Source organism: Myxocyprinus asiaticus, chromosome 15 (genome assembly GCF_019703515.2).
Source record: "Myxocyprinus asiaticus isolate MX2 ecotype Aquarium Trade chromosome 15, UBuf_Myxa_2, whole genome shotgun sequence".
Classification (NCBI taxonomy): domain Eukaryota; kingdom Metazoa; phylum Chordata; class Actinopteri; order Cypriniformes; family Catostomidae; genus Myxocyprinus; species Myxocyprinus asiaticus.
Window position 1 is genome coordinate 14,406,512 of NC_059358.1, and position 25,393 is coordinate 14,431,904.

The window sequence follows — 25,393 nt, forward strand, 5'->3', positions numbered from 1 at the left end:
AAAAATTGAAGCGCTGTGAATACTTTCCGGATGCACTGTAAGTCTAATCATTGCATGTTTGCGATGGCTGATATAACAGTTGCCTATATCATATTTTAATAAGCACCAGTTCTTAAAACAGTAGTGAAGACAACATTTTATATTGGGGGACTGAAATTTGAATTTATAAATATTGGATTCTTCAAAAGTCAATTACTTTGCGAGTCAAATGCTGCCTTCCAGTCATGAAGAATGATATTTAAGATCTGCACGTGGACTAACATAAACAGCACAACAATTATGTAATTACCGGTCCATACCTTTAAGTGGACATATCAATTAAAGGATCATGGTGTAAGCTAATTGCTAATGATCATAATAAGTTATAGTTTGAATGTTGACAGTACAATATAGTTTGAAATGTCAATTTATATATATATATATATATATATATATATATATATATATATATATATTTGGTCATTTGTGTACTGTTGATGAAGAAAAGTGATACTACACATTTAGCTACATTTATGAAATTATCCAACACATTTTTTTTCCCAACCAAAATCATTTAGCATAATAACATTGTAAATATGATTTCAGATTTTCTTAGTAGGACCTTCCCAGGAGGACTTGAAGGCAGCATAAGTCTGAGAAAGAGCAATTGGAAAAGACTGCCTTGAGAGCTTGCGCACGCTAGAGGTACTGTGTTGCTAGAAGAGGTTTATAAGAACATACTGTCAGCAAGGTCATCAATTCCAAGTGAGTCTCCACGGCCTGAGGACTGCTCCTGTATTGTGTCCTCCTCCACTACTTCCTGTTCCACCTCTACCTTTGGGAAGGAAGTGGCTGCCACAGGAACCCTAGGAAATAGTGTTCCTTTAGACACAGGCCACATAATGCATTGATGGTTGAGGTGACAGTTTTACCATCTCTTACTCTTTAAATAGATTGAGACTGGGTATTATCATATCTTTAGTATATGTATAAAGTAGACTGGGCTAGTTGTCACTTTATACTCCAGTGAATATTTTTAATGGTAGGTTTATTTTTTAAAGTAAATTTTTTGTATAAACACATAACTTAAAGTCTTGAGTCCAAAAAAAGCTTTTGGACATTTTCACTGTTATTGCCCAGGAAATAAAGATACAATTCAATGAACACGTTGAACTTTTGTGACAACATGCCCCAACAGCAGCATTTTGGCCAACATATATTGTAATTAATAACTAGTAAAATTTATAACATCAAAACTCAAGAAGTGTGACAACTTAAGCCTGACCTAACGTTTATGAAAAATACCTTTATTTGTAGAACATAGTTCAGATCTTTGGTAAAAATCTACCTTCATAATATAGTGGTTTACCCGACAAAAAATTATTATATTGGAATTTTAGTGTAGAGGATAGATTTCTGAATATTAATGGAGTAACAATTTTTATAGATTTGAAAAAAAAAATATATATAATAATATTAATAATAATAATAATAATTTTAAGACTTGGAAAACATTGGCCAAGGATGTCCCAATTTACATTTATTTCAATCACTTTTGCCATTTTATAATATCTTAACTATATTACAACAATTTCCGATTTACTCTGCTTGTAGAAAATCTTTTTCACAAATGAATCTCTAATGTCTTTTCCAGCAGTCAGATTGGCCCAATTTGATTGTCATCTGCAACAAATCCATTTCTTCCACTGTCAATCAATTTGTTGCAGTGTTACAGGGGTTTAAGAAGGTGCCATAATATATTTTTATGTCCTCTAATGTTTTAGGAGAAAAATATATACAATAGGTCTTTTACCATTGGGGGGCCTTTAGTCCCATTTTACCTTATATAAAATCATGTTAATAAACTTATTTACTAACATATTACCTGTTTAAAACTGTAAAAAAAAATACTCTCTCTGTGTATGTGGACATGTGCATGTGTGCCAAACTCCATTAGAGTGGGAAGTATGCAAACTGTTGGAGCAGGTGGGGCAGTTAGAGAACAGTATGGGGCTAGAGGCTAAATCTGAGAAACATTTTAATATTTTTAGGTCAAATTTAATTCATAGATGTACAAAAAATATTTTATAGCTGTATAACATCCAAAAAGTCTGAAACTGGTTCTTCCCATGTGGGTCAAAATTGACCGGTTAAGTCAATGTCAGAACCAGTTTGTTTAAATTGTTATTTCTTTTAAGCAAATGCTATTCTGAGATGCAGGTTGGCTCTGTTTTGGTGACACGAGGGAGACCTACACAATATTAGGCAGGTGGTTTTAATGTTGTGGCAGGTTTTACAGTTGTGCTCAAAAGTTTGCGTACCCTGGCAGAAATTGTGAAATTTTGGCATTGGTTTTGAAAATATGACTAATAATGCTTTTATTTAAGGATAGTGATCATATGTTTGGCTCCTTTTTAAATCATAATGATAACAGAAATCACCCAAATGGCCCTGATCAAAAGTTTACATACCCTTGAATGTTTGGCCTTGTTACAGACACACAAGGTGACACACACAGGTTTAAATGGCAATTAAATTCAATTTAATTTCCCACACCTGTGGCTTTTTAAATTGCAATTAGTTCTTGTGTATAAATAGTCAATGAGTTTGTTAGCTCTCACGTGGATGCACTGAGCAGGCTAGATACTGAACCATGGGGAGCAGAAAAGAACTGTCAAAAGACCTGCGTAACAAGGTAATGGAACTTTATAAAGATGGAAAAGGATATAAAAAGATATCCAAAGCCTTGAAAATGCCAGCCAGTACTGTTCAATCACTTATTAAGAAATGGAAATTTCGGGGATCTCTTCATACCAAGCCAAGGTCAGGTAGACCAAGAAAGATTTCAGCCACAACTGCCAGAAGAATTGTTCGGGATACAAAGAAAAACCCACAGGTAACCTCTGGAGAAATACAGGCTGCTCTGGAAAAAGACGGTGTGGTTGTATCAAGGAGCACAATACGACGATACTTGAACAAAAATGAGCTGCATGGTCGAGTTGCCAGAAAGAAGCCTATACTGCACCAGTGCCACAAAAAAGCCCAGTTACAATATGCCCGACAACAACTTGACACGCCTCACAGCTTCTGGCACACTGTAATTTGGAGTGACGAGACCAAAATAGAGCTTTATGGTCACAACCATAAGCATTATGTATGGAGAGGGGTCAACAAGGCCTATAGTGAAAAGAATACCATCCCCACTGTGAAGCAAGGTGGTGCCACACTGATGTTTTGGGGTGTGTGAGCAATAAAGGCACAGGGAATCTTGTGAAAATTGATGGCAAGATGAATGCAGCATGTTATCAGAAAATACTGGCAGACAATTTGCATTCTTCTGCACGAAAGCTGTGCATGGGAAGCTCTTGGACTTTCCAGCACGACAATGACCTTAAGCACAAGGCCAAGTTGACCCTCCAGTGGTTACAGCAGAAAAAGGTGAAGGTTCTGGAGTGGCCATCACAGTCTGCTGACCTTAATATCATCGAGCCACTCTGGGGAGATCTCAAACGTGCAGTTCATGCAAGACGACCAAAGACTTTGCATGACCTGGAGGCATTTTGCCAAGACGAATGGACAGCTATACCACCTGCATGAATTTGGGGCCTCATAGACAACTATTACAAAAGACTGTACGGTGTCATTGATGCTAAAGGGGACAATACACAGTATTAAGAATTAAGGGTATGCAGACTTTTGAACAGGGGTCATTTCATTTTTTTCTTTGTTGCCATGTTTTGTTTTATGATTGTGCCATTCTGTTATAACCTACAGCTGAATATGAATCCCATAAGAAATAAAAGAAATGTGTTTTACCTGCTCACTCATGTTTTCTTTAAAAATGGTACATATATTACCAATTTTCCAAGGGTATGCAAACCTTTGAGCACAACTGTAGATTTTACGTTTGGTTCAAGTACCAAAAATGTATATGTTATTCTTTACCTGTCCCAGGTCAAAAAAGAACCCTGTGACAATAGGAGGGTTATGACAGGTTTAAACTAAGGTGTTTGAAACCAACATACAGTATAATATCACTGCTAGAGAAAACACATTTATGTAATTGGAGCCTTGAAAAACATTAAAACCTTATAGTCACGGAGATATACACTACCGGTCAAAAGTTTTGAAACACTTGACTGAAATGTTTCTCATGATCTTAAAAATCTTTTGATCTGAAGGCGTATGCTTAAATGTTTGAAATTAGTTTTGTAGACAAAAATATAATTGTGTTACAATATAAATTTATTTCATTATAAAACTAAAATGTAATTAAAAAAAAAAGTTTTTGAAATTGATGACTTGGACCAAATAATAAAGAAAAGCAGCCAATAAGTGTTCAACATAGATGGGAACTCCTTCAGTACTGTTTAAAAATTATCCCAGGGTGATACCTCAAGAAGAAAATGTCAAGAGTGCATGTCTGCAAATTCTAGGCAAAGGGTGACTACTTTGAAGATGCTAAAATATAACACAGTTTTGATTTATTTTGGATTTTGTTTAGTCACAACATAATTCCCATAGTTCCATTTATGTTATTCCATAGTTTTGATGACTTTACTATTGTTCTAAAATGTGAAAAAAATTATAATAAAGAATGAGTGTTTCAAAACTTTTGACCGGTAGTGTAGCTCTTGTGAAAACTAGCCCTGGTCTCCCCTATATATAAGCCTATGATGTAAAACAAACAGTTATATCACATTAGATGATGATAGAGCAGGCTTTGTCATGTGATACCTGTATAAAGGTCTTTCGGCAGCCTCATAACGTCCACCATGGCCTGCACCTTGTTGAAAAGCACTACACTGACTTTGGAGTGATTGATGAGGGTAGGAGTTCATATTCCCTGCATTAACAAAGATTCCATATCAAGTCCATGAAAATTACTGCGAAAAAGAGCATGTGAAACCATCCTTAAAAGGATAGGTCAGCCAAAAATGAAAATGTTTTCATCATCTACTGAGGAGATAGCTGGCATAAGGTCTTGTGCACTGTAATGCAAGTCATACAATAACTTTGTGTGAGAAAGACCAAAATTTAAAGGAATAGCTAACCTAACAATGGAAATTCGGTCATTATTTACTCTAATATGACTTTCTTTCTCCTGGGAACATAAAATAAGTTTAGCAGAATGTTCTGTAAAGGATGACAGAATTTTCATTTTGGGTGACCAATTTTTTAAATCTTGCTCATTGTGCTTATGCACCCTCAAGCTTAGTGTGTTCAGCTGAAATCACAGCATACTCGACAACTTAGACAAACATGCTTCAAGCAACATTAGTAAGATAATGACAGTAGGATGAGTAGAAGAGGACAGAGTTGTCACTCTTGGGTGAACTATTCTGAGATGTAAGTCCTCAAATCTGTATTAAAGTAAGAAGAGTGTTACTTACTGCTCAGAATGTGGAAGAAAGTCCTCATAAAGCGCTGAGCGTACTCCTGCTCTCCATGTTTCAAGTGGCCCAGGTGAACTATGTGCTGTTCTAAGGGATAACTGGCAAGCTCCTCCACCTGGGTAATGTTGATGTGGTCACCTACTGTCAGAGTGAAGAGAACCACTCCCTCGCACTTTGCCAATTTGGAGATAAAGTCCAGCTTTGCTCTGTCATCAAATGCCGTCTCCTCCCCGATGATGGCAAGCACCATCTTGTGCTTGCGACCTTTAGGGGCCGTGAGGATGCCCTGCATTATGGCGTGTTCTATCGCAAGGCCCAGCATGGAAGACCCTCCGGTTTGCTTTAACTCCTGGTAGATGCTACTCTTCATTAGATTGCGATCTTGAAACTGTTGAAAATTGAATATGACTTTTACAGGAGACTGGGATTCACTGTAAGATGAGCTCTGTTGGTAGACTGCCACTCTGGCCTGTTTGTCGGGCCTGTTGGGCTGACTGCTCACAACGATCTGGTCCAGTACTGTACCAAGCAACTCCTTCACGCCCTCGTACTGATCGGCCAGGATGCTACGGGAGCCATCCACAATCACTGCTAAGTCCATGTCCACCTCCTGAGGAGTAGGCACCAAGTTGGTGCCATCACATTCCCTATCTGGTCTGCAGGGATCTTAGGAGAGGAAAGATAAATTATATACTGTAACTATAGTAGGTCTTTTTTGTTCAGAGGTTGCTCTTTTACAGTTCAGAAGACATTATGGAGTTCTTAGTGTTTCATTTAGGTTTGTCTCAGATATTTCACCTACAATTAGGAGAAATAAAAATGGACACAAATGAGACAATTGTTGACATGCCATCAGTGAATATCTAAAAGCTATTAAATGAATGTGTATAGCAGAGCTCAGATAAATTGATAGTAGGAAAATTTGATAAGATTGCTTGATTTCATTGTACAATCTCTGACTTTTGATTGCAGAACTTGTTATCTTGGCAAATCTAATCATAATCGGTGACATTGTTGGATCTCATCGGAAACTTTAGAGTGGACATGTGAGATTACTAGGGTCTTTTTCTTGGGAGAAAAATCTGAAAAACAGGAGATTTGAGCTAAAGTCCTTAAAGAGACCTCATTTGTCATTCGTTTTTCCTATGGGTCTTCACAAGGCTTTAAACACTGTCAATTAAAGTAGATTGACATTTTAAATTCATGCATGTTTATGCTACTAATCTTTATTGAATGAAACAAGATTTGTCACTTATATTTCATTTTCAGACAGGAAAGGAAAAAGTTGGGCCTTACCAAAGCATATAACACAACTCTGGATCTTACTGAGAGCAGCATTCTGGTCTTGCAATCTACCAAGCACAGTAAAGATAAAACTCTGGGTTTCATCGGCCTGCATAACACAAAAATCCACACAAAGAGGAGGCTCAAAAACTGTTAAAAAAACAAAAAATGTGTTTGGTAGTGAAACTTATTGCTTGAGCCTCAAACATCATGATTTAATGCAGTGAATCTCAACTCATTGGTTGCAACCCAAAAATGGGTCTCAGGCAGTTGTGGATCTTGACATGGATCTTGTTCAGCTATTTTCACAATTGTAGCCTATTAGCTGTTCCGGTAACTTTTTTCAGTGAGTAATGGTATAACATGACAAAACAGTACATTGTAGCCAAGCAAACCGAGCAAACGTGCTTACCTAAACCATCTTCGCTATCGCGTGGGAACCAAAACATTGAATTGGATCATTCAGACTGTTCATGTAAATGAATCAGTAATAAACGATTCACCACCTGACTTCCACATACTGTTGGGAAGTCTAAATCACTTGTGAATCAATTTGCTTTGACGGCTGTGATGAACCAGTTGAAATAATGATTCACCGATTCACTTCAACTTCTGCGTAGGAGTCATTACGTCTTCTTTTTTTAAGTGAAATATTTAATTGCAGTTGTTTATCACTTTGCTTCAGATTAAGCAATACAAAATGGTGTTTCATTAGTTATATTCATTATGAATGAATTTGTTCAATTTAGTATGTTTTTAGTATTCGTTTATCTGACTATGTGAGTCAGGACCGCCATAAGGTTTCAGACAGCAGGGAAAAAACAATGCTTAATGTAAATAATAAAATGCAAGTAACAATTTGAACTTGCATAGTTGGAACTGCAAAGTAAGTGAAAAGGCATATTATTTCCATATCTTGTGTCTTGTTGTTGATGTCAAACTCTGTGATTTCTTTGGCACAAATTCAACTGTCACTTTACAGAAGTTAGCCAAATTAGGCAAATGGCAATATTGACAGGTTGTGTGACATGCATTGAGAACCACTGATTCAATGAATATAGGCTAAACTGATGGGCAGTCAAGGTAGCATTTAAAGTGTGCCTAAATTTACCTCAAAAGCACTTCTGATAGAAGGGACATTCCTCAGTCCAATGACCCCAAGTTTAATCTTCAGAGCTTTGTACTCCAGAATGGCCGTGGTGAGGGAGGTTGAATCCAGAGATTCTCCGTTGGAGAGAAAGACTGCCACCTTCTTCATCAGGACGCCCTTTCGCACACGCTTAAAGATGTTCCTGCCAACAAACCGCATGGCGGCACCTATGTTACGGCGATTCGTAGTGCGCTCCAGGGCAATGTTATTCACCGCATCAATAAGCTGCTTCTTGCGATGATAGTCTGTAAAGCGAATCAGGTATCTGGTGTAGGAACTGTAGGAGATGACAGCCACCCGTGCCCCCGTGGGACAGTTGCTCTCTGCAATGTTGATGTTGTCCAGCAATGTCAAAACCGTGGAACGCATGCGTTCAAAGGCTTGAGGGGTCACGTCTTCAGACATGTCCAAGCCAATCACAAGATTAGTGGGGTAGGCAGGGCATTTTAAATTATCTGGAAAGAAGAAAAAGGTGTATATTCCATGATGGTCAATTTATTCACTATGTTTTCACTTTTGATTTCTGTGACCCTATCATCAGGGTTCCCACCCTTTTGAACAATGAAATAAAAAAAATAAAAAATTCAGCCATTTGTGATTTCTGAGAATTGATTATTAAAAATCATTTTCAATTCAGACAGATTTGTTAATTCATTATTTAGACCGAGTTTTGAACCATTTCGACCAATTAATTTAAAAGAATGATTCTCTCAAAAATCGGACATCACTATGGCTTGCGAGTAAGTTCTAAATTACAAAAGCTCTAACCAAGAGCAAAATTTAGGTTCACTATAGAAATTTCCAAGACTTTTAAGATTTTGTTAATTGCCATGACTTTTCCAGGCCTGGAAAACACAGTTCTAAAACACCAAAATGTCCAGGTTTTCCACTGTGAGAATGCTGTTACATATTAAAACATCACAAAGAATTAATGTGACATACCTTTACAGCACACTGTTAAGAAATAAAAAATATATATAATGGTGAATACAGAGCTTTTTTAACACAATACCTTTATTAATTCAAGAATAAAAGAGATTTTAGCTTAATTTCTTACAACAGTTGTCTCGAACATATGAGATCAGTTGACAGTCCTACAAAAGAACACAATGATTAGTCAGATTAGAAAAATTAATGTACATTGTATATTCCATTTATACCATATGCCTGAATTAATATATTAAAAACCAGAGGTTTCCAAACATTTTGATACTAAGGACCACCAAATATGATCATCCCCTTGCAAGGGATCCCCTCCTAAAATATGAATGCCTCTATATACAGTATTTTCATGCAGGGTTGGTACTGGGAGCTGGGAGCGCTTTGACTTTTAGGGTGGGCAATAGGTTCTCACTTCATCTGACTATGGGGCCCCTTGGTTGTTTTGCCGTCCGAATGGGGTTGGCATAAGGAAAATCTAGGGGTATTCACAGATCATGCCCCCCAGCCCCCTCTTAGACCCAGCCATTTTTTTATATGTAAAGACCCATTTGTACTGTGTGACAAAAACTTTAAGTGTGATATTATTAAAACAAATGTTTGCTTTCATATTGTCATTGCATTAAGAAAGAAAGAAATGCAATGATTATCCTTTTTTTCTTTGAAACCCCTGGCACCCCCTTGCCACCCCCTGGAGTTCCCTGGACCCCAGTTTGAAAACTAGAACCCCAGTAAACAACTACATCTCTAGATCAGAAACTTACAGATAGTTCTCTGCCTCCTCGCTGTCCCTTGGGGCCCTATGTCAATAAGAGAAAATATTCTGTAATCCTGCAAATTGCCACGGTCATATAATGTGAATAACATTCCTATGCACATACTTTGTGTCCAGGCACCCCGTTACTACCAGGCTCACCAGGCGGTCCAAGACTACCAGCATTTCCCTGTTATGCGACAACCAGATAACAATTAAGCCCTCTTAAAAGGATAATCTTTTTTCCATGCAATAAAAGGAAATGGTGACTGAGGCTATCATTCTTTCTATTATCTTCCTTTGTGTTCCATGAAAGAAAGTCAGACTGGCATGGAACAACATAAGGATGAGTAAATGATGAACCGTCCTTTTAAAGTTCATAGAATTTAAGTATGATAAATAAATGTTGAAAATGTTATTACCCCTCTTCCCCGGTTGCCTTTATGGCCAACACCTCCATTTACTCCAGGATCACCACGGTCACCCTGAATGCCAAAGATGACAGTGATTAGACATGTCACAATAAAAATAACATTTACACATGAGTGGTCATACAAATCAAGCCATGATTACTGCACTTTCGCATATGGGTTTTGGACATAAACTCACCTGAAGTCCCGGATAACCTGGGAAACCAGTATCTCCCTTAGACAGACGTTAAAAAAAAAAAAAAAAAAACATAAACAAATAAATAAATAATCAGATTTGATTAATTAAGCTAGAAATATTTAGCAGCTGCCTTATCACGGTCTATATTCACCTAAGGAATCTTACCTGGTACCACTCTATGCTGCTTAGGATGAATATTACTGTTATATGGCAAGTTATAAAGTTACCCAAAAACTAGGTCTAAAGCTAGATTAAACTGTATATTATTTTCAGTAAAATCATGCATTGTGACAGAAAAAATGAAAAACACAGTTTAATACTGTACAAACCTTCTGTCCTTTGGGTCCTAGGAATCCATATCCGTCTGAACCATCTTTTCCCTATTTAAGAAATCCAGACAGAGGCATGAGTTCTCAGTTTAAAGTATAAATGAAATGTTTGCACTGTGTCTATAAAGAGATTGATGGAACATTTTTCAGGTTTTTTTTAATTCAAGGTTCACTGAAAATAACATTTTTAAATTTGCTTAAAGACAAAGGGAGACCCCTGACACTGCTAGAGTTTTGGCAGTTGTAGGTAATCTGAAAATGCTCAAAAAAAGTTAACACACAATGTGTTTCGATCTGCTAAGTTCTTAAAGTCTGGAAAAATTCCCAAAAATACTGAAGGTCACAGAGGTAATGTAATAAACATAGTCCACAATATTTCTCTTCAGAAATATTATTCTCTAATGCAAAACTGTTCTGATTGAGTTGCAGACTGAAAGGAAAAAACAATGCTAAATACAAATAATAAAATGCAATTGACAATATAATCATGCATATTAATAGCTAGGAAAGCTAGGCTTTTAAAAGAGAGGAGAAAATGCTTCCCATCTTTTGTTGTTGATGTGCTGAAGGCCATGTGTCCAATCAAACAACAGTATTTTCGTGCAAACTGATCTGTCACTTGGTAAAAGTTAGCCAAATTAGGCAGATGCCAAGAAGAAAGGTTGCATGGCCTCATCCTTGAAAACCAACAATGCATGGTAAAATAAAATTAAACCAAGACTACATTAAATATGGTTTCAAACAAGGATAGCGTGGTTTGTGCCAACCACGCTATGTATTTTATTTAAAGGGATAGTTCACCCAAAAATTATTTACCCACCCTCATGAAATCCCAGGTGTGTATGACTTTCTTCACCAGAACACATTTGAAGAAAAATTGAAAAATATCTCCGCTCAGAAGGTCCTTAAAATGCAAGTGAAGGGAGATTTCTCTTTTGAAGCTCCAAAATCACAGACAGTCAGCATAAATGTCATCCATACGCCTCCAGTGGTTAAATTCATGTCTTCTTGGTGCGAAAAAGATAAACATTTAAGTACTTTTTAACTATAATCAAACGCTTCCAGTAAGCTTCACAAGAGGGTGGAGTTCAAATGGTCTCTCTTGTGACGTATTTACGTTGCTATGATACAGATGTAATCTCACATTCTCCACTCGGTTGAGACATCCAGAATGAGCACACAAACACACCACTGTGAGTAAAGAAACAGATAAATACAGATCTAAACAAAACCAACCAAGCTATGTACAGCGTTCCTCCTACTCACTTGAAAACAGCGCTGCTCTTCCGGCTGTGACTCACGGCGTCAGTTCTCACACGTTTCAAATGCCAATGAGATTATGTCACACGCGTTACCGCTGCAGAATGGAAGCATGATTTAGAGTTTAAAAAAAGTACTTAAATATGTATCTTTTTCACACCAAAAGCGATCGTGTTGCTTTAGAAGACATTAATTTAACAGCTGGTGTCATATTAATGACGTTTATGCTGACTGTCTGTGATTTTTGGAGCTTCAAAAGAGAAATCGCCATCCACTTGCATTTTAAGGACCCACTGAGCTAAGATATTTTTGTATTTTTCTTCAAATGTGTTCTGGTGAAGAAAGAAAGTCATACTCACCTGGGATATCATGAGGGTGAGAAAATAATGAGAACATTTGTATTTTGGGGTGAACTATCCATTTAAGGATATTTTTTGTTTACTTTTGTATGATTGGTACGGTGTTGGGTCACCACTTGATGTTCAATGTAAAATCTGTGTCCTGAAGCAAAATAATATACTGCTCTAATGAGTATAGATTTGCTGACATTCATAGATTTCTGTGAGGAATTAAATTACTTAAAGCAAAGGTGAAATTGACTTTATTTGATAACTAACCGGCAGTCCTCTTTGGCCTGGAGGTCCAAAAGCTCCTTTCTCTCCAGGGTCACCTGGCTCGCCCTGCATGGCAAGAGTAAGACAAGCAATGGTGAGTGGGTTTAAAAGTAAAGATTTATAAATAAAGAGTATGTAATTAGAAGAGAGGTCACTCACCTTCTGTCCCCTTGACCCAAAGCTTCCTTTAGATCCAGGCCTGCCTGGAGTGCCAGGAGATCCCTGTGCGAAAGAGATCAACAATCTCAATGAGGCCTGAGGTCATCTGTTACAGTTCAAAGGGATAGTTCACTTCAAAATGAAAATTCTGTCATAATTTACTCACTGTCATGTTATTCAAAAGGGTATGTCTTAAGTACTGATGAGAGCATTTTCATTTTTGGGGTGAACCAAATATAGTGGGGAATTTGCTCTAGTTTGACATGTACCTGAGGTCCAGGCAGACCAGGAAAACCTTTCTGTCCAACAGGACCAGGTGGACCAACAGCACCCTGAACAGAGAGAAAGACACAAATACATCCTAAAATTACACATGGCACCAGCTCTCAAACTGCCAATGTGATAGAAGTTGGTTGAAGAAATAAATCAGTTCAAAATAAACAACCTTTGGCATACAATGAGTACTTTTTTATATTACACGAAACAGCTGAGTTCCGCATGGATTGTGCTATGTCAGGGGTTTTCAAACTTTTTGATGCCAAGGACCCCAAATCACATTGCGAGGGACCCCCTCCTAAAATATATAAAGGCTGCTATATATTTTTGTATATAAAGACCAGAGAAAAATAAGAAAATACGAAGTGCTATATTATAATGACAAATTAAATGATTAGCTTCTATTTTGTTAGTGTACTGAAGACAAAAGAAATTAAAATATCTGTAGGGATGCACTGATGTATCGGCCAAATTAAAACCATCGGTTATACTATATAATAATATAACCCGCCAATATCAACCATTAGTTTTTATTTTGGCGTTTTTATGCTTATGATCGCATAACACAGATATGAAAGAAAACAATGGTTATTTATAAATAATTAATAAATAAAAAGTTTATAAAACACTTGTGTTTATTTTTAAACTTTAATGTATTAAATTACATCTGTTCAATTTGAATCCTGAGAACAAAGTGCCTGAATGGGGTTGGCAATCAAAAACACATTTCACTTAGCATATTCAATACTGCCATGTTCAAGTGCCATTTTTCACTTGTAACAAACTGGCAAACAAATCCTATTAGCTACAGCTCTACATAGTGTTTGGCAGTTGTGTTTGCAGTGTCATTATGGGTCTATCCTATACTCATTGATAAAGTCTATTAAAAATAATAGAAATAGGATCAGTTTGTAAATTACCGACGGGCCTGAGGCCCCAGGGAGTCCCTGTAGTCCTGGTCCTCCTGGAGGCCCTCTGGAACCCTGAAAGCACATACATACCTTTTTATAGGATGTGTCATGCAACACAAACAGTATCCCATATGTGAGTAATTTAAGAAATGTTAGTCTAAAGAGAACACAAAGCCTGGTCTAATTAAATAAATAGATTTTACAGTACTGTACCAGTTGACCCGGAGAGCCTCTTCTGCCATTAGGGCCCTAAAAAAATATGTATCAACATAAAAACAGGCATTGGATAATCATGTTTATGTACTATAGTCATATTAGCTTGGGCTTAAACTTACTGGTCTGCCATTTTCACCATTTTGGCCTGGAACACCATCTGGACCTGGTTCACCCTGTTGATGGGGTATAGATAAAGAGAACAAAAGAACTAAAGCAAAGGAACAGAGAATAACGGATACTATCTTAAAATAATATATATCTTGTATTCATTTATAACAATAATGAATTCATCTAAACATGCAAACATATTTTGATTTAAAGATGTGGTACTGTTAAAAAACAAATCATGTTGTATACCTGTAGACCTTGGCTGCCAGTGTCGCCCTTTGGACCGCGGACGTTGTTATCAAGTCCTGAATCTCCCTGATTATAAATAAATGGATTAACAGGGGTTAGAATTCAGACAAACTGTGCATTATGGTTTATGGGAGCAGCCATAGGCTCTTGTTGATGAATAGTTAATTAGGTATGGGGGCTCAGGGGAGCTGTTAATAAATGGTTTGTTCTGTGTATAATGTGTAATGTTTTTAATGCTGAGTCATGTTGAGTTACTCTTGTAGAGATAAGGGTTCCTTAAAAGTAACTACACTACTTTGCTTGAAGACCCTAGAGACAGATTTTTCCATATTTGGAAATGAGAAACAATGTTAGTCACAATCCATTCCTTTGGAATTGTTGGTGCTGGACCAGTTCATTGAATTATGCAGACTACTTGACCAAAAATACAACACTTAAAAAGATATTTGTGGTTTGTTCACCCAGTGTTTATCTAACAGCAATAGAGAATTTTCCTGTCTTGGTTTTCTTGCCATATTTTTGTTTCTAAGTTTGAAACCACTTTTTGGATCTGGCAAACAAGAGGCAATGTAAACAATCTGACCAGACTCAATGGATATTCCATTTTTGAAATCACACGCATTCTAACAAAATATACAGTCCACCTATCTTTGTATTTATGTCAGAGTGTTTTGTTACCTGAATAGGTAAGCTATTAGAATTATGATATGCAACTAAAGACTACTAACCGGATCTCCTCTCAGACCTCGTTGTCCTGGCAATCCAGGGTCTCCTGTGATCCCCCGTGGACCCTGCAGTTTGGGCACAGTGAAGATGATAGATCACTTTTGCTTGCTGCAGTTTAACATACTAGAACACTAGAGCGTTGAATGGATTGTGAATGAGTATGGCTTGACTGCAACAGAACAAAGAGAAATATAGAGAAGAATATAAAGGGATGGATTTTACTGGGCTGCCTGGATCTCCTCGCTCTCCTTGGTTTCCCGCTAATCCAGTGTCACCCTGAGAATAACAGAAGTGGAAATTTACTCAACAGAAATGCATGACTTCCTCCTACAACCTCTGACTGCGGTGTTTTGTTTTGTTTTTGTATTGTTAAAACAGGAAATGCATGACTACATATTTATTGCAAACTACAGGCACAACATTTTTTAAATTTTCTGAAAAATGATGCCAATATGCTACAGTGTTGTGGGTCATTGCTAGGGTGATTCTATACAGTTGCTAAAGTGTTCCGATCGGTTATTAGCGTGTCGCTAGTAGCACAAAAGTTGCGGGAGGAATTACATGCCAAATGTTTAATACAAGGGTTTGGGGTTTGTTTAAATATGTAGCCTAGGGGGCCTGGGTAGCTCAGTGAGTATTGACGCTGACTACCACCCCTGGAGTCATGAGTTCGAATCCAGGGTGTGCTGAGTGACTCCAGCCAGGTCTCCTAAGCAACCAAATTGGCCCAGCTGCTAGGGAGGGTAAAGTCACATGGGGTAACTTCCTCTTGGTCACGATTAGTGGTTCTCACTCTCAAAGGGGCACGTGGTAAATTGTACGTGGATCGCAGAGAGTAGCATGAGCCTCCACATGCTGTGAGTCTCCATGGTGTCATGCACAACGAGCCACGTGATAAGATGCGCGGATTGACTGTCTCAGAAGCAGAGGCAACTGAGACTTGTCCTCCGCCACCTGGATTGATGTGAGTAACCGCACCACCACGAGGACCTTCTAAGTAATGGGAATTGGGCATTCCAAACTGGGAGAAAAGGGAATAAAAAAAAAATATGTAGCCTACAGTACCAAGCCCCAGGCCAAATATGAGCAATAATAATAGGGATGCTTGCCTTAGCAAACACCACTATCAGATCAAATCTTGTGTGTAATGTTTTTGGTCCTGGATTAATTCGTGGAAACTAGAAATCCACTAAATATTACTTACCTGTTCGCCATCTACCCCATTTAAACCATCTTCGCCCTCTTCTCCCTGTGGAAAAAAGTTAAAAAGAAACTCACCTTAATAAGTGAACATCAGTTACATTACATTCATTAATGTTAAGTCAAATGTAAGAGAAAGAGAAAAGGAGACAGGAACTGCTTTGTGCAACCCCGTGAAAACAACTCAACTGACAGGCTAAAACAAACCATTCCAGATGGTAATCAAAGCAAGCAATCAGACAACAGATGGCGGCTAATAACTGGCATCTGGTAATAATTAAGTAGATGTTTGAAGTAAATTTCTATCTTAAAAAAAAAGTCTCCCTAGAGCGTTGTTTCGACCTTCATAGATTTACAGTTTGGAAATACTCACTTTTTCACCCCTGTATCCTCTGCCACCCTGTTGTAAAAAAACATAAACAGAAAAGGTTAGATTCTACAATATTTCAGATCTAAAGTCATCTTCAAAACTTAATATGGTCCGAGAATGTGTTGAATGACTGTTACCTTTATGCCCCTTCTTCCAGAGCACCCCTGATGTCCTTGTGTTCCATTCAAACCTGGTGGTCCTCTCTCGCCCTGCAACACACATGTTTTGTACATGAAATATAATTTCTGAAGGTATTAAAAGAGGTTAACTTGTTTTAAAGGTGCACTAAGTACTTTTATTTAATTTATTTATAAGTATGTGCAAATACGCTTGCAAATAGGGTATTTTTTACAATTGTAGTATCTGGTAACCAAAATCTTTCGCTTTTGTGTGATGTTACATCCTCACAGATAGTTCTATCAGTGTAAAGTCAAATACCACTGTTGTATCAACCAAATAAACATTACCAAAAATTACTAAGTGCACCTTTAATATATTACAAAAGAATCAGTAAAAAAAGTCACCATTTAAAAGTGAGTGGTAACTGAGTCTAACATTCTGTGTTCCACTTAAGAAAAAAAGGCAAAATGGGTTTGGAACAACAGGGTGTGTGAATGATAACACATTTTTTATGTTTGGGTGACTATCCCTTTAACACATTTTCCCATAAAACTTCTGAGGGCACATACACACTACAAAGTCCAAAAAAAAAAAAAAAAAAAAAAAAAAAAAAAGGATATTTAAATTGAAGTATTGTCTGACTTACAACTACTCCCTCTTCTCCAGGGAAACCAGGAAGTCCCTTCTGTCCAGGTTCTCCCTGAAACATCACATAACATGGTGTATTTAGTTTCTAAATTTTCAAACATTCAGTAAATCTTTTCAGTCATTAATGAGCTAGTTACCTTGCTCCCTGGGAACCCCGGTTGTCCATGTATTCCCTCTTGGCCAGTGCATTTACACATCACACCACAGCACACCCTTGAGATCACTGTGTCCTGTAGACAGAGACATTTTATGTTTTGTTATTAAAATCAAAATCTGTGTTTAGATGAAATGGCTGCTGTCATATTGAACTAGGTACTTGACAGCCTGACATCTGTATTTAACACTCGTTAAATCTATCTAAGCATTCACAGCTGTTTCCTTTCCAAACACGCACTCCCTCCCACAGGAAGTCATTTGTTAACAAAGTCAAAACTCTGTTGTGTTTACAAAGGTAACATATGGAAACAAGAATACTTAGTTTGATTACATTCAGGTGTAATTATCCTGCACGACCCACTCGAGCGGGATTCGAACCAGAGTCAGCTGGCATAGGAGGCGGGCATGCTAACGAGGAGGCTAAAGGCTACAGCCTTTAGCATCAGCTCAAGCCAAATTTATTTGTATAGCACTTTTCACAACAGGCGTTGTTTCTTGAGGCCAGGGGAGTGAGGTTTACACATACCGCACAGCTATCATGTACCAGCTGGCTCCAGTTACACAGGGTCCAAAATTAACTTTTCACCACACCTGCCAATGGTGGGTGAACTGAGAAAATGTACAGCCCATAAATATTTCTTACCTGGCCATGAAAGTATATCTTGCACTTTTTTTTATTCATTTATATATGCTCATGACAGGTTGTGACACTCATAGTATCAAATACGAGATGAGCTAGTGTCCCCACATGCTGGAAAACAGGTAATATACTGTATATGAAATGCACATCACATTCTTATCACCATGTACTCTGCATGTGTGATGCTATCCAAAGACTGAACCTCTCAAAGTGCAAGCTTCTGTCCATGATAAATCCATGACGTGGTATCAGTTAATTTATTATGACTTACAATCTGGGTGTGCATGACACTGGCCACATTCTGCATGCCGATAGTAAGAGGCTGTTTGTAGTTCAACCCACGTCCAAACTCTAGTCTCTGCAGGTCAGCAGTGCTCTTCACTCCATCCAAAGCCACAGTCAGCAGTGCTTTGACACCTGTTGATCATGTCACAAAGGGAGCCTTAGTAAACACAATTAGCCTATTTGTCCTCCTTTGATTGAACCAGGTTCTTCTGGAAGTGTTTAACTTAACTGCACAGCACAGACAAGTCAAAATCTTTGCCAAAAACAGTATATACTGTAAAAACTGAAAATAGTTATTTTAAAGAAGTTAAATGTTGTTAGATGTGTTTTTTTGTCACTTTACCGGTCTTCCTGAGGTTAATGGAAGCGAGCAGAAGGTCCTCAACAGGCTCATCCAATCCATCTGTGAAGATGATCAATACCTAAAAGAGAAAACCACAAAAGTACTTTCTTCCCTGCTGAAAAGACCAGCTTAGACCAGTATGAATTTCCACGTTGGGCCAGGCTGGTGGTTAATGCTCTGTTGGTGCTGGCCTTCACTAACTGTAAAAAAAAAAATACTGCAGATTTATCTAATTTAATTGTATAACAAATCTCCATCAAAATTAACATATAATGAATTAAGCATAAATGTGTTTCAATCAATGAGGAGTTTTAACTTTTCAAACGTAGTAAATACAATTAATATATTTTACACAATAAATTGAGGTAAATGGCAAAGCAACTGTATTTAATTTGGCATTAAATGAACTAATTTTTACTTTTTTTTTTTTTTACCATTATCATTCATAAAGCATATTTAAATAAATCTAGTTTAAATGTGGTTATTTTTTTCTCATTAAAAACAGTTTTACTCCAAAATAAATACATTGTGAGTTTAAAACATATGTAATCATGAAGACTCACATGAGATGAAGACTTCAGTCATATCTGTAACTGTATAAAAGCTGTTTTATTCTACATGGAGAGGATACCCTCATCGGGGCGGCCATGTTAGGATCACATGACCAGCCAAATACTGCTCGCTTAATCTAAGTAACCACCGTGTAATTGGACACTTTCACCCATGGATTAAATTAATCATGGCTGGCTGTGAATGGTGATTTTTTTTTTACGATGACAACTGAAAACAATTGTATTTAAATGATGCTGCATCAATGCCCCCTAGGAGGTGTTAGTGCAAGTCCAAGGCAACATGAACAAAAACTTACTGAGTGCACCTTTAAACCATTTGTTTAAATTTACTATTGCGAGGTATCTGTTTTATAACGTAGCAGGTGGACCAGCATAGCATTGCTGTTAACCAGCAAATCAAAGCTAGTGAAACTGGTTTGGTGAGCAAGATCTTTCTAGTGAGGGTGGTAGAACAAGGTTAGCAGTAGGTTAGCACCTTTTATGCACCAGCTAAGATTTTTTGTATTTATTATTATATTGAAAATCACCTGGGATCCTGAGACATAATAATACTTTTAATTTCTGTGTTACAGTGACAGTTTTTGGACATTGCAAAAATCATTTATTAGATAGGAACGACAGGGGAGCAAAGGAGGAACAGGATCAGGACAGGACCTCAAGCTGGCACTCAAACTTGGGTCACTGAACTTGTCCCAGTAGGTTCCAACTCACCCTGGACAATTAGTTTATTTTTTAAAAATGGGCTGGTTCATTTTGGTAACTGCTGGGCTCACCTTTACAGAAGCACGGGAAGTGCTGAACTTCTCCTGAAAAGAACGCAGAAGCATGGTGTTGAATGACAGCACTTGAGTAGTCTGCAGCGCCATCACTTTTTTTACCACATCCTCATTGTACTCTTCAAATGAAAAATCATTTAGGTTCTGTCCATTAGCAGCGACCAGACGGAAGCCTATTTTGGTACTGAGGGTAGGTTCGGTGATACAGCACAGGTTTTGCACAGTTGAAATATACTGGATAATGTTTGGCAGATAGGTCTGAAGCTTTTTCTGGTCCCTAAAGATTGATCGAGAGCTGGAACTGGTGCGGGAGTTATCAAATCCGATGGCAATCTCAACAGTGCAACCTATACAAAGAAAAATACAATTTATGTGTAAATGCTGGGGGTGAGTTGAATGTTGTCAATGCTGAATACTCAGAACGCTGAATAGATCAGAATTCTTGAACCACTGTTTTGAAAACCACGAAAACAATGGAACCTCTACTCACTTCTTTCATCAGAGTGGGGTACAGGGTCACAAAGGGCATCAAAGAACGTTGCTATAGTCAGATTAAGGTAGTTGAAGTTCTCCACTTTGAAGAACCTGTCTGGTGACCCAGCAATATAGCTAAGTTCCGGCACTGAGATAGCCCCTATTCCGATCACAAAAATATTAATGCGCTTTTGTCGGAGGTGATCAGCTGCTTCGTTCACTCTGTCTGATGAAGCACCATCAGTAATAAGCACGAGATTCTGTGGTACACGATCGTTTATGCGACTCCCTTTGCTTTCATCAAAGAATTCCACTACGTTATCCAGAGCTTTTCCAATTAGTGTCCCTTCTTTGATCTGTGTGATTTTTTTAATAGCTGATGTCACCTCTTTCACATCTTTATACTCATTCAAGTAGAACTCTTTCTGATAAGAGGTGCTAAACTGGGCTACACCAATTCTGACAAGGTCTGGTGCAATACGGAGCTTGTCCATAAGGCTCAGCAAGAAATTAATCATAGTTTTCCACGAGTCCTTGCTGATGCTTTCAGATCCGTCAATGAGAAACACCATGTCGGCTACTTCCTTTTCGCATTCTGAAAGATAGAACAGTTAAACCGAAGTAAGACAGTGCAGATTTAAATTGATGGACAATAGCAGCACCATGCACACTGAGATGTTTGAGCCAAGAGTATTTTGAGTGCAACTTCCAAAATCAAACTATTTGGAAGTTGCGTAATTATTGTAGATTAAAAAGTTTGTCTAAAAAAAAAAACTGTGACAGAAGCCACCCATATATCTAAATTTGGTCAGTCCAATTGAGTCACACCTTCAGCAGATCATTTTCCCTTAAACTGAAAATTGATGTTAGCTCAACATAAACTATACCACAAGAATAACTTTCCCTACATTTACATAAAGAATTATTAAATTCGAACATATTTTTTTTTCCTTTGGTCATGTTTTGTCTTGCCTGGGGCAGCAAGTGTGTGCATGATGCCCCTAACGGACAAACTCATTCGACTTTTGGTCTGAAACAAACGTTTATACCTGGTTTGGTTGTGTCGCAGAGCACACTGGAGACGTTCTGCTGCAAACCTTGAAGGGCATCATAATTACCAACCTGGAAGATCCTGCTTGTGTTTTTGGTAATAATCTCCAGCTCATTCCTTTGTGCCCTTGCCACTCCGATTCCATAAACATTTATACCTTTTGCTTTAAATTCATCAGCCTGTGCATGCAAATTCTGTCGGTCTGCAGCCCGACCATCTGTGATTACAAATAGCATTTGAGGGATGCCCCGTTTCCTTCGCCCACCATTGGCCTCACTGAAGTAATTGAGTGAGTATTCAAGAGCCTTTGCTGTGTAGGTGTTTCCAGTTGGAAACTTCAAAGCTGTTATAGCCCCTAGTACCTGGCGTTTACTGTAGTACTGGTTTAAAGATAATTTTTCCGGAGTGTCTGAGTAGACAATTATGCCGAAGCGAATGAGACTTTCCCCAATCTGTGTGTTGTTCACCACAGAAATTAAAAAGTATTTGATGCTTTCAAAGTCCTGGAAACGAATCTGGCTGGTGCACTGCACCAGGAAGATTACATCTGCCAACTGTGTTGTCTCACAACCTACAATGTGAAATGAGAGAATATTTTATTGACATTCCACAATCATATGTTTTTTTTTTTTTTTTTGTTTGTTTGTTGTTGTTGTTTTTTTTTTATTCTCTTTTAAAGCAAGGACAAAAAAACATTAACTGCATTTTATTAATGTTTGCGCTTCACCTGTGGTGGGGCTGCAGAGTTTGAATTGGAGGTCTTTGTCCAAGGACTGAAGTGCCTCAAAATCCCTCTCAACGTAGACTTTATCTTCAGTTCCACTGATCTCTCTTAGCTGTGTGGTGTTTACACTGCCCACACCTATTGTGTAAATGGTAACACCCTTGTCCCTGATGGCCTTGGCAGGTACGGCAACAGCATCATGAGCTTCCCCATCTGTAATAACTACGAGGAACTGTGGCACGTCAGGGCGACCACCTCTGGATTCATCAAAATACTCTGAAATAAAGGCGAGTGCTTTTCCTGTGTAAGTGTTCCCTGTTAACTGTTCAATATTGCTGATTTCATCCTGTAGTTCAACTGTGTCATAGAACCTATTCAGGGGAAATTGCTCCCTTGGGTAATCGCTGAATTGGACCACACCGACCTGCACATTATCTTTACCAATCACAGATCTATTTACCACTTTGTTTATAAATGTCTTCACTGTTGAAAAGTCTGGGCCATAAATGCTTGAAGAGCCGTCAATCAAAAACATGAGATCTGCCACCTTGTTCTTGCAGGCTATAAAATGAAGGAAATAGTAAATATCACACTAAACTTGACCAGTTACACATGACCATTTTAATTATTCATTTGCTGATATTTGCAATGACCAATTTGGACAGCAAAACAGTTGTATTATCTATTACACTGCAATAAATAAATAAATAAATAAATAAATAAATTCAAAATCACTTTCTTAAACAGTATTTTTTTTTTTTTTTTTTTTTTTTTAGTAAATTAAGTAAACCTCCTTAAAATACATTTACTAAGATATAACAGGATATTATAGTAAGATAATAAGACTTGTCAGACAATAAATCTTAAATCAAGTTTATTTCTTACTCCATTGGCAAATAGTTTTTACTTGCTTTAAGCTCAAACCTTAATTCGAGAAATATTCTCTGAAAACTTCTTGGTAGCCTATGCAGTTTTGCTTCTCATATCAAGTACATTTATCTTGTTTAAGAATGTTTAGATTTTTTTTTTTTTTTTACAGTACAAGAGAAAAATACATATATTTTCCAAAAACGCATGCATCACATATGTAATTTTTCTTTGAGATATTTTTACTTGACAACAACAAAAAGAAAAAAACATTCTCAATGATGACTGGCCTTCTTACCCTCTTGCGAGCAAATATCTGTGACAATTTCGCTCTTGAGAGCATTTAGGGAATCATAGTTGGCGACAAAGAACTTCTTAGTTGAGTCATCGGCTATGTTCAAGAGCTCATTCTGGTTGGCATCCTTTACACCGACAGCATAGACTGAAACCCCTAGCTTCCTCAGCTCTTCTGCTGGTTCACTCACATCATCTTGGGATTCTTTATCAGTAATGACAATGAGAATTTCCTGCACATTTTCTGGGCGAGACTTTTTGGCATCCCTAAAGAGGTCAGCCAAATAAGCTAGTGCTTTGCCTGTCTCTGTGCTGCCGCTGGGCTGAATGATGTTCTTCACTGCCTGTTCTAAGGAGACTCTGTTTTTGTGGTCCGTCAGTCTGAACTGCAGTGTCGGTTCACGATCAGCTTTCACGACACCCACACGAACTTGATTTGGTCCAATTTTGAACAGTTGCAGAAGCTCTAGCATAAACTTCTTCACATCTTCGAAATCAGCACGAGTGCTACCATAATGGTCAAGCAGGAAATAAATGTCTGCTTCCTCTGTCTGCACACATCCTAAATCAGGATTAAATTGGGGTGAAAACAGGTAAAGTGAGATAACTGGTAAACTGGGAAACCTAGTCATATATACATATATAGAAGTATGTGTATATTATTCCATACAAATTTTTTTTGTTTCTTTAAATCAGCATTATGTTCATCTTAAACTATGGGAGGACATTGATTTAACCATTTGGTACAATACATATTTAAGAAAAAAATTACAATGACAAATTATCCCATTTTACCCTATATCAATAAAATATTACATACCAAAGTAACCACTATATAATGGAGAAAACTGCTCTGAGTTAATCTTTTTAACTAATTTATCAACAACTTACTTAAAAAAAAAAAATTAAAAAAAACATTAGTAAGTCTTGGCATTTGCCTAATTCCCCCAGCAATTTAGATGTTTAATGACTTGCGGTTCAGTAAGTGAGACAGATTAATGCTGTATGATTTGATTTACAAACAGGAAACGGCCATAAGAGTAATTCGTTCCGGTATCTGACTACACTGCTTGCGCTGCATGTTTTGGTTCACAAGAAATGGCTCATAATATTTGTTCATGCACAATATGGAATCGCACTACAATGCTTGTGCTATATGTTTTGACTCACTTAAAGAAAATGGCTCATAAGAGTCATTAGTTTGGGAACTGGACTACACTTCCTGCACTGTCAGTTCTGTTATTATTAAAAGAAAAAAGCTCAAAATAGTAACTCGTTCGGGAATCGAAATAAACTGGTTACAATGTATGTTTTTGATTCACTAAAAAGAACCAGCTCATAAGAGTCATTCGTTCAGGAATCAGACTGCACTGTTCACATTGTATGTTTTTGATTACAACAACGGCTCACAAGAATCATTCGTTTGGGAATCAGACTACACTGTGTCGCACAGTATATTTTTGATTTACTAAAAAGAATTGACTCATAAGAGTCATTCGTTCGAGGATCGGACTACATTTCTCACGTTGTCAGTTTTAATTCACTAAAAGAAAATGGCTCAAAAGAGTTACTTGTTTGGGAATCGAAATACACTGGTTATGCTGTATCTTTTTTAATCACTAAAAAGAACCAGCAAATAAGAGTCATTTGTTCAGGAATCAGGATTTACTGCTCGTGCTGTATGTTTTGATACACTACCAGGAAACGATCAATAAAAGTCATTCGTTCAGAAATTGGACTGAACTGACGCGGTAGGTTTTTGATTCACTGAAAAGAAATGGTTACAAGAATAATTTGTTCGGGAATCGAAATACATTCACTAACAGGAAACGACTCATAATAGTGTTACACTACTTTTTCACACTACTTTCAACATCGTCTTGACTGACTAGTTAATATGTTTGGTGATCTTAC

General features: G+C 37.5%; 1 protein-coding gene across 1 annotated transcript in view; it reads right to left on the bottom strand.

The window, feature by feature from the left end:
• LOC127452954 (collagen alpha-6(VI) chain-like) overlaps positions 1–25,393 on the bottom strand; it is a 41,516-nt gene that overhangs the window by 4,145 nt on the left and 11,978 nt on the right. The window contains 33 exon segments of the mRNA XM_051718870.1: positions 721–845; positions 4,717–4,825; positions 5,373–6,041; positions 6,672–6,768; positions 7,771–8,264; positions 8,752–8,763; positions 8,867–8,903; positions 9,513–9,548; positions 9,630–9,692; positions 9,925–9,987; positions 10,112–10,147; positions 10,441–10,491; positions 12,318–12,380; positions 12,474–12,536; positions 12,743–12,805; positions 13,670–13,732; positions 13,874–13,909; positions 13,996–14,049; positions 14,234–14,299; positions 14,962–15,024; positions 15,182–15,235; positions 16,164–16,208; positions 16,533–16,559; positions 16,667–16,738; positions 17,296–17,349; positions 17,435–17,527; positions 18,365–18,510; positions 18,722–18,800; positions 20,067–20,416; positions 20,560–21,138; positions 21,593–22,165; positions 22,322–22,879; positions 23,484–24,041. Coding sequence (XP_051574830.1) covers positions 721–845; positions 4,717–4,825; positions 5,373–6,041; positions 6,672–6,768; positions 7,771–8,264; positions 8,752–8,763; positions 8,867–8,903; positions 9,513–9,548; positions 9,630–9,692; positions 9,925–9,987; positions 10,112–10,147; positions 10,441–10,491; positions 12,318–12,380; positions 12,474–12,536; positions 12,743–12,805; positions 13,670–13,732; positions 13,874–13,909; positions 13,996–14,049; positions 14,234–14,299; positions 14,962–15,024; positions 15,182–15,235; positions 16,164–16,208; positions 16,533–16,559; positions 16,667–16,738; positions 17,296–17,349; positions 17,435–17,527; positions 18,365–18,510; positions 18,722–18,800; positions 20,067–20,416; positions 20,560–21,138; positions 21,593–22,165; positions 22,322–22,879; positions 23,484–24,041 — 5,451 coding nt within the window.